General features: G+C 37.7%; 1 protein-coding gene across 1 annotated transcript in view; it reads right to left on the bottom strand.

Moving 5' to 3' along the window:
* Positions 1–4,568: 4,568 nt before the first annotated feature.
* The window catches only part of LOC113759942 (myosin-9-like), a 52,365-nt gene continuing 43,687 nt past the window's right edge, over positions 4,569–13,246 (bottom strand). The window contains exons 2-22 of the mRNA XM_027302521.1: positions 13,103–13,204; positions 12,939–12,996; positions 12,760–12,861; positions 12,426–12,463; positions 12,076–12,202; positions 11,819–11,989; positions 11,552–11,683; positions 11,315–11,424; positions 11,108–11,168; positions 10,014–10,191; positions 9,712–9,917; positions 9,507–9,626; positions 8,863–8,961; positions 8,423–8,644; positions 7,040–7,179; positions 5,894–6,005; positions 5,773–5,817; positions 5,439–5,690; positions 5,194–5,352; positions 4,836–5,042; positions 4,569–4,706 (exon numbers count right to left, since the gene is read on the bottom strand). Of these exons, the coding sequence (XP_027158322.1) occupies positions 4,569–4,706; positions 4,836–5,042; positions 5,194–5,352; positions 5,439–5,690; positions 5,773–5,817; positions 5,894–6,005; positions 7,040–7,179; positions 8,423–8,644; positions 8,863–8,961; positions 9,507–9,626; positions 9,712–9,917; positions 10,014–10,191; positions 11,108–11,168; positions 11,315–11,424; positions 11,552–11,683; positions 11,819–11,989; positions 12,076–12,202; positions 12,426–12,463; positions 12,760–12,861; positions 12,939–12,996; positions 13,103–13,204 (2,779 nt within the window). The remainder of the gene's footprint in view (positions 4,707–4,835; positions 5,043–5,193; positions 5,353–5,438; positions 5,691–5,772; positions 5,818–5,893; positions 6,006–7,039; positions 7,180–8,422; positions 8,645–8,862; positions 8,962–9,506; positions 9,627–9,711; positions 9,918–10,013; positions 10,192–11,107; positions 11,169–11,314; positions 11,425–11,551; positions 11,684–11,818; positions 11,990–12,075; positions 12,203–12,425; positions 12,464–12,759; positions 12,862–12,938; positions 12,997–13,102; positions 13,205–13,246) is intronic.

Below are 13,246 nucleotides of genomic sequence, written 5' to 3'. Positions count from 1 at the left end.
TTGAGCTTTCTCCACCGCATCACTAAAGATATTGAGTTGGGCTACAGCCAGGTCCTTCTGAATCTCAACGTTTAATCCTTGGACAAAACGCCTTATCCTCCTTTGCTCAGTCCCGATTAACTCGGGAGCGAACTTGGATAACCTGGTGAACTGGCTCTTATATTCGGCGACGGTTTGAGTTCCCCGGCGGAGCCTAATAAACTCATCTTCTTTCTTTTCCTGGATCAGGGGTGGAAAATACTTCGTGTTGAACTCTCTCATGAAATTCACCCACGTCCTTGGGGTTTGTTCTTTTTCCCATTTCAGTCTTATAATGTTCCACCAAGAACGGGCTGCTCCCTCCAGTTGGAAGACAGCAAATGTGACCTGTCGCTCCTCAGTATAATGTAACGCGGCAAATATATCAATCATCTTCTCTAGCCATCTCTCGGCCACGTCAGGGTCTGGTCCTCCCAGGAATTTCGGTGGCGAGAACTTCTGAAATCGTTCATGAGCTTTATCCTCACCCTCGGTATGATTACCAGGATTTCCCGGCTGATGAATAGGATTTTGACCTTGATGTTCTACTACGTGAGCCAACAGGTCAGTCATTCGTAGAATGGCTGCGGCCAATTGTACGTTCGGATCAACCCTAGGTTCAGGGTTTGGTTCAGACGTAGTTCCCCTAGTATCCCCTTCAGTCGTGGGTTGCCTAATTCCGCGACCACGACCACGTCCACTACGGGTACCTTCCATATGGCTTAACCAGTCTAGGGTTGGACCACAAATATGGTATTAAAACCAAAGTATGCAGGTGCAAGTGATAAAAGTAGGCAATATACATATGACACATCTAATACAAACAGATCACACATTAGCAGTCAATTAGATACAAGCAAAAGGAAACATCCTTCGTGATACTAAGTAAGCCAATGGTACAAGAGCAACCAACTAAAAACTGCCCCTCTCTAGGGTTTCGGGCACAATCTACAAGAATAATACAATTTATATCTTAGGCATGGTTAATCATCCGTAATGAAACCCTAACACATCACATGACATTCCATAGAATCGAATTTCTAGTCCGCCCAAGTCATTTCTAACATAGGCTCTCGTCTATTTAGTAGTCGGGCACAAGAATTCCAAAATAAGATAATTCACAACTCGGGCTGGCCAGTCCCAAGAGTAATTCATCTACAATCGAGATTCTTACCAGACCTACAGATCTATTGTCTCCAAGTACCATGATAAAGGTTTAAAACCTATACCATTTCATGATCCAAAGCTTATGCTCAAAAGAGCACTTAAACATTCGTACACATTCACGGAATAGGGACCATAACACCACTTGGCCCAAGCTCACTCCGCGCAGAGACCATGCGAAGCAGCTCTGATACCACCTGTGACAGCCCCACCTCCCCCTAAGACGAACCAAAGGGTTCGGCGGACCGCCTGCCCAGCTCTCGCCGGGACTACGGATCCGGAACGAATGTAAACCCTACCAACCGCTCAAAAGAACTTCGAGAAGATAACATTCACTGTCCGAAATCCAACCAAGCACAACAACTTTAGATAACCCTAGAAAAGAACATTTCCAAACCCAATCAACTTAGGAACATGGTTAAACACTTTTATATACACATGGTTGCAAATTTACAATTCAAAAGGGAATTGTTTGGTTAAAATACATTTAAGGTTTTCCAACCATCGAGGAGCTATACAAAAGAATACTAAACTAGCTCAACTCATGCTTCAAAACATCATAGTCTTCAAAAGGTGATTTCCTGTAAGGAAAACAAGGATAACGGAACGGGGTGAGCTAGAAGCTCAATGAGGTACCAACAGTATAAACAGTAGAATCAGTAGAATTCATGTGAAAGCACTTTGGAGGCACATATTCACATCAAATACGAGAAATGAATGAATGTCACAATGTAAAGGATACAGATGGCTCTCAGGAGCCAAATCCCCGTTGCTATACTTGATCCAGTCTTGTTGACCCTCCGTCAACGTTCAAATAAAGGAACCAGTCCAGAAGATCACCACTTTAACGCCAAAATCCCGTACACCAAACATACCCCTTACCGGACCCGAACGCCAAACAGGAACAGGAATGGTAATACTCGAGTATACCGGAATCAAGAGTCTCAATACCCAAAGATTTTCCCAGGAACAGGCACCCATGGTTTGTCAATTATCTCGACCAAGCCCTCGCTAGCTCGATTTAATTAACTCTCCATGAGGTTGAGCTCAGGTTTAACAGGAAGGTCGTTGGATACTCTTCCAAACGACATCATAACAAGTGCAAGTAACAAGTTCAAGTACATGACAAGTACAAGTAATAGATTCCAGTTTGTTCAATACAGGCAAGAGAACGAGTGTGATAAAGTACACCCTCGTCTCATACAAGATAAACAGTCAGGAAAGACATTAAACTAGCAATTGGCAAGTACAGGAAACCAGTTTAGCAATAATTCAGGGGAGTGGTACACTCACCTGATCAAACAAGGATAATTTCAAAAGTTTCCTTCCCAAGTGTGGTTTTACTCGCTGGCACCTCCTAGAACAATCAAGGCAAACATTTAAGACTCGACTCCAAGACCGAGTATGGAATTCGCAAGTGAGACTCGGTTACGAGCCATATGCCTAGTCAAAAGAACCATTAATGCAAAGCAAAGAGGTGACCTCGGAGTGAAAAGGTAACAATTAGTCTTAAAGGCATGAACAAACTCAAAGGCCTACCTACAATGACTGACCAATTCCAAATTTGAAGTAGATAATGAAAGCAAGATCAATACTAGGAAAACAGGATTTTCCAGTTTCGTGCAACCCTACATGAAAAATCATATATCAAGTTTTGTAAGTCCAAAATTAGTAAAAGTTATGCCGTTGGAAAATACATTCAAAGGGCTATAACTTTCCAGATAACATCCTTATAAGATTCAGAACGCAAGTCAGTCAAATTCAAGCTTCAAATTGCTGCTTTATCCAGTGAAAGACAGAACAGGTACAATATTTCAGTCAACTTTGAAAAATCACCATAAATGGTACAGACATAAAAAGGGTGCAAACTTTATACAGTTTATAGCCCTATGAATCTAGTTTAAAACGCAATAAACGGAACTCAATTCCGACATTTCTACATCAAGATATAGCAAATTTCCCGAGACCATGCAGAAGCTCCGCGAAAATTTTGACAGCATTTCCCTTGTCTTTCTTTACTTTCCGACCAAACCTCAACACCCACAAATCACAAGCTATCAAACACCTTTAATTAGAGCCACCATAAGGCTTGAATACAAGTCATAAACCAAATCCACATATCACTAGAGTAAAATCACATGGAACGTATAAGTGAAAAATCAAACTAGGACATATGCGGAAACGAAGTTTGGGTTGGAAAACAAAAGGCAGATTTGCTGTTACTTAGCGGAATTAACACAACTGAAGCTATCCTTGTCCGATTGAGGTGTAATTTACACTGTTTTGAAGCTAAGAGAAAGGGCTACAATGTTGAAGAAGGCCACTCAGTCCAGTTTGCAATGTATCTAAGTCAAATTTACCAAAATAACCCCAGATTTTCCAATTCGAAGTTTACTGTGGCAGTCCGGATTCATTCAGTCATATCTCAGCATATACAACTCCAATTCAAGTGATTACAAAGCCATTTGAAAGCTAAGATACAAGGTTATAAGTTTTAAGAAGACATCATCAACCAAATCAGTAGTATTCCTGGTCAAACGAACCAATTACAGAAGCGGATTAGCAGGTTCGGACATAAACAGGGCAGCAGGGGTATTTCGGTCTTTTCACAGGATACGTTTCTCCAATTTTGCTGAAATTTTGTAGACAACTATAAAATACCATCCTATACAACTTTCATGTTTTAACCCAAGGCTAATTCGGCCTCTAACCTAGTCGAATAGTACCGGGCAGAACAGGCTTCATAGAAACCCTAATCTGGAATTTTTGCTTCAAACCAGAAATTTTCCACTAATCATTACAATTATCATACCAAAGTTTCATTCTAACCCATACTAGACCATCATGCATGGCCAAACAACATTAAACATATAAAAACAGAAAAATTTTGCATAAAATCAAAAATTCATCAAACACCACCAAAAGTCATGAAAACCTCCACAAAATCACCTAACTAACCTTCACAAGTCTTGAATTTATCATTATCAAAGCCAAAGATGGAATTTCTTGACTACTCACCTTGAAATCTCAAGAAAGGAAGCAACTTACACCACTATCTTTCAAACCACTTCACCTATTACTTCACTACCACCTAGCTAAGGGTTTTTATGGAGTGATTTGAAGTTTTATCGGTTAAGTTGTGAGATTGAGCAAGATTGAGTAGAAGAAATTTGATAGCTTTTCTTTCTTTTGTTCTCCAAGAAATTCGGCCAAGAGAGGGAAAAATAAGAGGATTTTTGGCCAATTTTTTGGTATTTATTTGGTAAAGGTGGTAAGATGGTCTTATGGTCAAATTCCAAATCCAATAGCAAAGTGACATTTGTCCCTCTCTTTAATGCTAGGTTATCCTTTTGTCTCTCCACTCTTATCCATACAACAACCTCTAATTATCTCATAACACCCGATAAATTAAAAAGGCTTGTCACTATTCCTTGCCAGTGAGCAATCAAAACTTGCTGGGCAGCAGTATTCGCAACTGAACGCGATGATCCCTTAACTAAGCTTGCTCTAGAAGTTCTTGGTGCCTATAATTTGGAAAAAAGAAAAGTCCTTAGAAGTCATGTGGACTACTACACCAAGGAAGAACTTTAGCCTTTCCTAAAATATGAAATGATTTGACCAACACAGATATGGACAATAACAGATTCAGATACCTGAATACACAGCCCAAGCAATGGAGATATTTCCTTCTTCAGATTATCACGAATCATCCCGTAGATTTTTTCCACATAAGCTGTAAGTTGCTGTTTGAAGAGTAAAGCAGGGTACTTTGCTTCAATTTGGCGTAAAGATTCTACTCCACCAGGGATGCCACTAGTTACAAAAGATAGGTTGACCCCTTGGGGTGTTCCCCTGAAACTCTACAGAAAGGAACAATACCAAAAAGCTGAGTTCACTAAGTAAATATCCTATTGAAAGGGGTTGGCAAACCATAGTTCTGAAAGAATGCGATTAAAGATCAAAATGTTTCCAACTAAAATAACAACTGAAACAAAAATCTGAACATCTTACGTAATTCATCCTCCCAAAGAGACTTGCAGAGGACGATCGACGTCGTTGAGGTGCCATGCCAGCAGCACCACTGGCTTTCAATGTCCGCTGGAGCAGCAATAAGAGAGTAGAAGCATTTGATAGCCAATAGGCCAAGACATCATTGTTGTCCTGGGTTTTCTGTCAAAGATAAATTTCGAGGTATTAGAGGCTTTTGATAATTTGAAAAGTAGACACAAAACTAGCATATGATCAATAGTTCAGACCTCGATAGCATGACCTATAGTCTGGATGATGCGGTCAAAAACACTAGTCCTCTCAACTTCAAAAGATCTCCAATGCAGAAGGCATTTATATATGATGCATGCTGCAATTGGCCTATTGCAGGCAAAGCCCAAGTGTTGAGCAATGCAACGAAGTAGCAACTCCTGATTCTCCTGCTGTTTCTCATTCAGTGACTTTTGTGGTTTGTCATCTGCTTCAAAATCCCTATGATTCATTGAAGCACTATGCAAATCCTAATGCAAATGAGACATGTTAAAATGGTAGATTAGCAGTCAAAAGATGCTTGTTGGACACAAGTTAGGTAGGATCAATTACCATGGTCATCCTAGTATCGCCAAAGGAATGACTGCTTTCCATCCTCTGTGTTTCATTGACAAAGAAAATTAGCCAACTGCTTATAAACCGAATACTACATCTGACTTCTTTTTAGATATACCTGAAGAATTGATCTAGATCGTCCAGAGAGGAACTTATTTGGTGCAATTGATACAGCTTGTTGACGAAGAACTTTATTCTCTGATTCCAAATTATTCAATTTCTCCTCTAGCCTGCATGCAACCAAAACTTCATTTATTCTATGTAGTCACAGCTCGTCAGAGTATGCCCAAAGACTTATCTGAAATTCCTTTAAGCAGAGACCCTTTTTCTGTGAGGGGTCATCGGCCAGCCTTCCACAAAAGTAATGAAGAGTAATGGTTTCAGCAAGAGCAGCTAGATGGACTATAGTGAGTCCAGTTTATTTAGAGTAAATTGCTAATCATCTTCTGGTACACACAGGCAATGGCTTCAAGCTCATACATTCTACAATGACTTCTGATAGTTTTTCTCAAGCCTTTCCAAAATCTCATTCTAAATGAATATATGCCATTGTTCAAAAGGCTAAATGCTTGTAAAGGACCACAACAAACAACCATTTTATAATTGTTGCAACATGTTCGTTCAGAGCACCATCAGACATTTTTGCCAACTGTGTATGAATGTGATGAACTTCATGTGAATTGCAAAGTTTCTGATCCTTTAAGAGGCATTTTCTGTATGATAAAGTGCTTTTCATTTTTTCAAAAAAACAAAAGGAAATTAAAGGAGACGTAGCTGCAATTGTGGGTTGGTGTAACACACTCCTGATCGGAACCAAGGAAAGTAATTAAAACCATTTAGATTACTTAAAAACCAAATAAACTCAAACTCAGAGCAAATGATCAAGGAAAGCTGTGTCATCATCAACCAATAGCATATCAAAACGTCTTTGTCCCTATGTCTTCACCACCAAAAGAGGTGGTATGCCTGTTTTTTTATTCATATCCAAGTTAAAGTTATCTGCCTCCAGACTTGTATTTGAAAGAAGGAAAGTTCACTGACTTATTTGTAACCTCCTGTAATTTAGCAAACGAAGTTTTGAACCTTCTTACTCATTCTACAACATGTTAAATTAAACTTTAGCTGTCAAACAAAACCAAAGGAAATTGGATTTTACTAGCAAGGACATTTGTAAGCCAAATACATGTCAAGACAGAATTTTCACTCAGTAGAAATGATGCAAAATGGAAGATAATAATACCAAATAGTTTTGAATGCATCAGACCTGTGTAAAGATTCTTGGAGCTGATGAAGTCTTCCTTCTGTTTCTTCTAACTGTTTACGTCTTTCTTCACTAGACTCTTGTGCTTTGCCATACTGCTGTTGTAGCTCATTAGAGCTTTCCTTTTCATGCTGCAATGAAGCCTGAATGGAAGGAAGCAAATTAAGCTAAGTGACAACAATTACCTAACTAACAAAAGTTTTGCTCTTACACAACAAAGTTTAAGGAAATCATGAACTTCTAGAAGTATGACTAAGATATAACCGAGTAACTAATAGAGTATTCCAATATTTAAAAAAGGTGAACAAAATTGAACAAGGAACTGCGAACATCTGATAGAGATAACTGCACACTTAGAGAAGCTAGGGACCAGACCATAATAAATGTCTGCAAATAGCATTTAGCTGTTCCCAACATCCACATCAAATGCAAGATATCAAAGATTTCAAATACATGCACTCTTAAATTTTCTCATATGGTATAGACTCAGTACTTCATTTAAATCTTAAAAAGTCACAGTGGCTTTGGATTTTCAAAGCTTAACTCTTCATGCTCATTTATTTGTTGCATCGATCTGTTCTCTTTGGAGTGATAGTTACAATTCACAAACACTATACTGGCAAGCGATATTTGCATTCCAAGAATAGCTTCTTGCACTCCACTTTATTACGTGAAGGGAGGTGCAGTGCCAGAGGATTATTTTGGAGCGCAAATATTATTTGCCTTTTTGAAAACTATATTAGTCATTACTTCTTATTCTACAAGATTAGAAAAACCTGATAAAATGTCGGTTTCTCATCTTCAACTGCTTCCCTTGTATTTAAAACTCACATAAAAAGTTAGGCAAATTATCAATCATAAGACAGCAAGCTACACAATAAGAAAACTTGCTACGTGTATTCTTTCAAAAAATATTTTTTTCTGAAAATTGAAATCAACAGTGCATATAAGTCTAGATAGTCCTCTAAATATGCATATATATCAAGAGCACCCAGTACTGTTGATTGTCATTGCCGTGGCTGTATGCAGTTGTATGTACATATCTAGAATACCATTTTCCAGCTCAGAATTGCTTTACAAATTGAGTTATGCTAAAAGTTTTAATTAATCAAACTGTCAGAGCATATTCAAGGAGATACAGCCATGTACGTAACCTGTCTTGCAAATTCTTAGTCTCAGTTCCAGAAAACAAGAAAAGATAAAGATGAACGAGACTAGTGCAAAATGAAAGAAATTGCTTTCTTGAAATTTTGTCAAAGAGATAATTACTTGAACACCCATTGCTCTTGGCAAAGAAAGCACATTGTATTGCTAATCGATTAAATATTTGATTTGGTAATTCTTCCTAAGCATGAAACAGTAGTACATGCCTTGTGAGTCTCTCACCTTTAAACTGTTAATTTCTTCTGTCAGAGATTCAACTTTATTGGTGTCTTCAACATAAACTGGAACCTCCTTGATGACTGGAGGTGCATCTTGAATAGCCTTTTTTGCGGACTCTCGTTCTTTGACTAGCAGTGCATTTGCTTCATCAACTTTCTTTTGCATAGCCTCCAAAGAGTTTTGTAATTTTGCTATTTCTTGTGCTTTGGCTTCTTCTAGGTCAGTCTGCATCAAATTTCCAACTTAGGTATAACTGGACTCAGAAAATGGAATGACTTCTCACACAAAGCCTAAACTATATTCCAGCATGCTTTTTGTCTGACAATTTAGAGGACTGTAGAATCACAGCGCTCTTTCACCATTTATTTAGAACTTCCTCTCAAATATCAGAATTTAACTGTATGTCCTGTGGAGGTAAGATAATCAACAGAATATGATGATACCCTCAGACGTTTTTCCAGCTGTAAGCGCCATGTGAGCTCCTCCAATTGTTTCTCAAGCTTGTCTTTGGCCTCTTTCAATGCCCCTGTTTCTCTTGCAGCCTGCATGGAGATGGAAATTCTTAAATATTTGGTATTTCAAAAGTTTCTAGGCCATTAAAGTGAATATTTTTTTGTCTTCTTTTCTGATAAGTCACCTATCCATAAATTTGATGCTCCACTAACTATACTGATTATTTTAACAGATAAAATTCTTCAGTAATAGTTCTCCATTGTTCCTAGGCCATTAAGCTGAAGCTTTAATCCATTTATTTTGTCCTTTCCTAGTAAGTCAAACATCCAAAGCAATGCTTCACTGAAGATATTGATTATTCAGATTTCGTGCAACATATGATGTCCCGCACAATAACTAATACAGAGTGGTAAAGTTCAGAATTAAATTCACAAGTTCAATACTAGGTGTACATCTATTTCTCATGATTCACTGTGTTCAAAGAAACCCAGTTTATTACAAACCTCTCAAATTGATTCTAATGTATAAACTTGTTATAACTGATCGTGACTTATGATACTTCTAGGAAATAAATTACTTTCATTAAATAACCATGCCATTTTTACTTCAATAGCAAAATAGTGTTAGCGCTGACCATTTTTAGCTTCCGTAACTCCCTCCTGGCAATTTTTCCCCTCCATCTGCATTGTGCAATTATTGTTCCTCTCTTAAGTTTTCTGTGATATGATGATGCTTTATGACAGCGCCACATTGCCTGCATAGAAAAAGGATACAATTTGAAAGTAACATCGTATGATAATCATCTGGTAGAAAAAGGATTACGGGATTATCAGAGTTACCTGAATTACAGTTGCAGCTCTACTTTGCCTTTTAAATGTAAATCTTTTACAAGCATCCATTGAACGCAAGCCTGTCTGCAAAACAAGCACTGAGATGCGGAGTTTGTTATATGCCATTCTGGCTTCACGTCTACGCGTGTTCTTCTGAATTTTTACTGCAGCTGCCTCCCTTTTCATTCCCTCATAATGTTTGCAAGCCAGTTTACCTGAAAATGAAGTACATGTACTCCACTTAAAGACTATGAAATCATTGCTGCTTCTGTGTGTTGCACAAAGAGCCTCACAGTACTTAAACAACTCACCTCTGCACAAAGACTGCATACAGATGCTTGCTTTTCTCAATGCAACAAATTGCTTACGAGCATAATGAGTTCGTATTCGCTGTTGTATGGCTTTTGCTGCACTTGAAAGAACTTCTGCCCTTCGAGCATCTAACTCAGCCATCTGACCAGCTCTTAGGAAAACCTTTGTTTTACCTATCTGTTAATGCACAAAATGCACATTAAATACATAAACTATTTCATGGCTGAAGCCTATATCATGTCCACAAAAATATACTAAGGACAAACCAATGGTACAAACATTTGTGCAGTGCACAAGGAAACAGAAGCAGTCTGATGATAATTAATCTCCCTGTTTCATAATAGTTATTTTCCTTTCCTTTCAAATATAGGAAAGTCAATATTCAATATGAATATTAAAAACTCTTAAAGAATCAGTAGTCCTCTATCGCTGGATTAAAGTTTCATGATTAAAATCCCTCTCACCAAAGAAAAAAAATCCTCCAAATCCACATTTATCAATCCAAATGAGAGTAACATAATTCTCTATGTTATGATTTGAAGCAGAGGTGTATTCTGGATGCTTTGACTTGTGTGGCTTGGAGGTGTTATTTTGACTTCTTATGCTAGTGACATCTACAACTGGATCCTTGGTGGTTTGTCACCTTCGGATTGTGTTCTAAGTGTGGTGTTATCACTTCTTAGTGACTCTAGTGGGAAATAAATGGAGTCTTGGAGGTCTTATTTTTTACTTCTTATGCTGCTGACATCTAATACTGGAGTCTTGGTGGTTTGTCACCATAAAATTGCGTACCAAGTGTGGTGTTATTATTTCTTGGAGAGTCTAGTGGGAAACAAATGGAGTGGTGCTTGGGACAAAGCAGAAGATGGATCCTCTTTCTTACCCACTAAGTAAAATCGGAAGTTAGTTGCAGATACCCAAGTTTCTTTCACTTCTTCAGAAACATATTGCCTGGTTAAACTAAAATATTCAATGTTCGACAGTCTATAAAAGAGGCAACATTGAGCATTACATTAATGCCGCACATGGATACATATAGTAAGAAAATGCAAAGTTCATGTTTATAGGTGACAATGGGAACTACAGTCTTCACCTGAGATCCATTGAGCCCTTTCTTTTCCAAAATCTTCTGGCATGCAACTTTTTCATCATAACTGCTTAGCAGAAAGCATATCAAGAATCAGCACATAAAACTATCGCTGGAAGTATGTAAATGTAAATTTCCTATGTAAGATAAAGCCACGAATTTTGTGATTATGCCTGTTCCTAAATTTCAGTTTAAGTTAAAGGAGGTACTTACCTTCCTTCCAAAACCTCAGGTGCAAGAAGCCCAAATCGGTTTATGAACTCAAAAAAAGGTCGGCGAGTAGGATATCCAGCACAACTTATTCTGATTGCTTCCAGAACACCCTAAAGGATGAGACTCAGGTATTAAAACTTACAGCATAAAAGCTAAAGAATTTGCATTGTAAGGAAGAGAAAGTTGAGGGTGTAAAGAGCGAAAAGAAAAGACAGCTACTAAACGTAAAGTACTTACTCCACAGCGCAATTGTTGCATTATATTTGAATTCTCGAAAATGGCAGGTTTAAGAAGATTGTTTGGCTTTACACATCTTATATAGTGCGGTTCTGTAGCATTTAAAGTTTCCATCAATTGTTGTAGTTGTAACTGTGCCAAAAAAGGTAAACCTCAGATTTCCTTCTCCATTCCTTCATTAAGGAGTCAATTTTCAGAAGTTTATGAACATAAATAGCAAGGATGATATCCAAAACAAGGATGAGTACAAAAAAGTAACAAAGATACCTTAAAACGTGACCCAATTGATGCAAACTTGGAAGATTTTGTAGTCTCTTCATGAATTGAAGGAAAAAGGCCAGCGACAAAAGAGCATTTAGAAGCACTTAACAGGTCTTGATGTTCTGGAACCACATAATCTTTATTTTTGTCCAAAAATTGATCAGACTGGTAGTGAACCTGATGAGAAACAAAGTGAGTTGTAAAATCTATATACAGTAGCAGTCCCTGTTACAGCAAAATATCTTTCAGATAATTAAACATACCTCTCCAGCATAATGAGATATTATGAAATCTGTGCGAGACAATTTAGGCTTCAGAAACCGCTTATGATTCTTGAAAGTCATATAAAGCTTGTTTGCAAATGTTTCATGTGTTGACTTTGGAAACATACTGACAACATAAGTGCAAGATATTATGATGGGAAATATATCAGTAATGTTCACCATAATCTTTAAATTTTACAAATATTATAGGAAACAAAATAATACAAAGAAATGAAAATGCACCAAAATGTAATTCTACATTTTGATGAACCGTTAACATCCTCACAATATAAAAAAAGAAGAAAAAGAAAAACGCCAGGTAAAAAAGGTGTTCCGAGACATTATCCTACCAGGCTTCATCAAGAAGAGCAACAATTCCACCTGGTTTCTGCAACAGGAAATGCCATAAATAAGCAGAGCTTAATTCAGCAGCTATTCAGTCCAGCATGACAATGTTAACAAGGGAATATGAGCCATATAGTAGCTATGAACTGACCAATTGGAGCTATGAAAAACATGAACAAGCGACAAAAACTTTGTTGACTTAGAATGCAGTCCACCATACCAAAGAATGTTATATGATGCCATATAGGAGCTATGAACTAACCAAATGGAGATTATAAGGTGTCAGACATACATATTTTCATGACTGAGAACCATGGATTCCTGGAAAAGATGAAGTACCTTCTCAATAAGATCTAAAACATCTTGATTGTCAACAAATTCAATATAGCTCCAATCAATGACCTCTCTTGTGTATTCTTCTTGCTCCATCTTGAAGACATGCTGTTATAGTAGTTGGAGATCTAGTAAACTGGTAATGTCACATTAAGCCTTGCACAAGAATTTGATTTTAGAGATACCTGGTTAAAATGTTGCTGCAGTTTCTCATTTGTAAAGTTAATGCAGAATTGCTCAAAGCTGCATGTCATGAAATATCTTAATCAAGATAAAGAACTGCAACTACCAACTCCTTCAACACATTGTGAATGTATCCATATATTGGGAATCAGAAATTAGTTGCTACCTATTATGCTTGAAGCTTTCAAAACCATAGATGTCCAGGACCCCAATCAGAGATTTTGACTTGGCATCTTGCCCGATTGATACATTGATTTTGTCCACCAGCCTGTAAAAGGAATCCAAGAGGAGTAAATGGAAAAGAAAGAGT

This window comes from Coffea eugenioides, chromosome 2 (genome assembly GCF_003713205.1).
Source record: "Coffea eugenioides isolate CCC68of chromosome 2, Ceug_1.0, whole genome shotgun sequence".
Lineage (NCBI taxonomy): Eukaryota > Viridiplantae > Streptophyta > Magnoliopsida > Gentianales > Rubiaceae > Coffea > Coffea eugenioides.
This window is presented reverse-complemented; position numbering and strand designations above follow the sequence as displayed.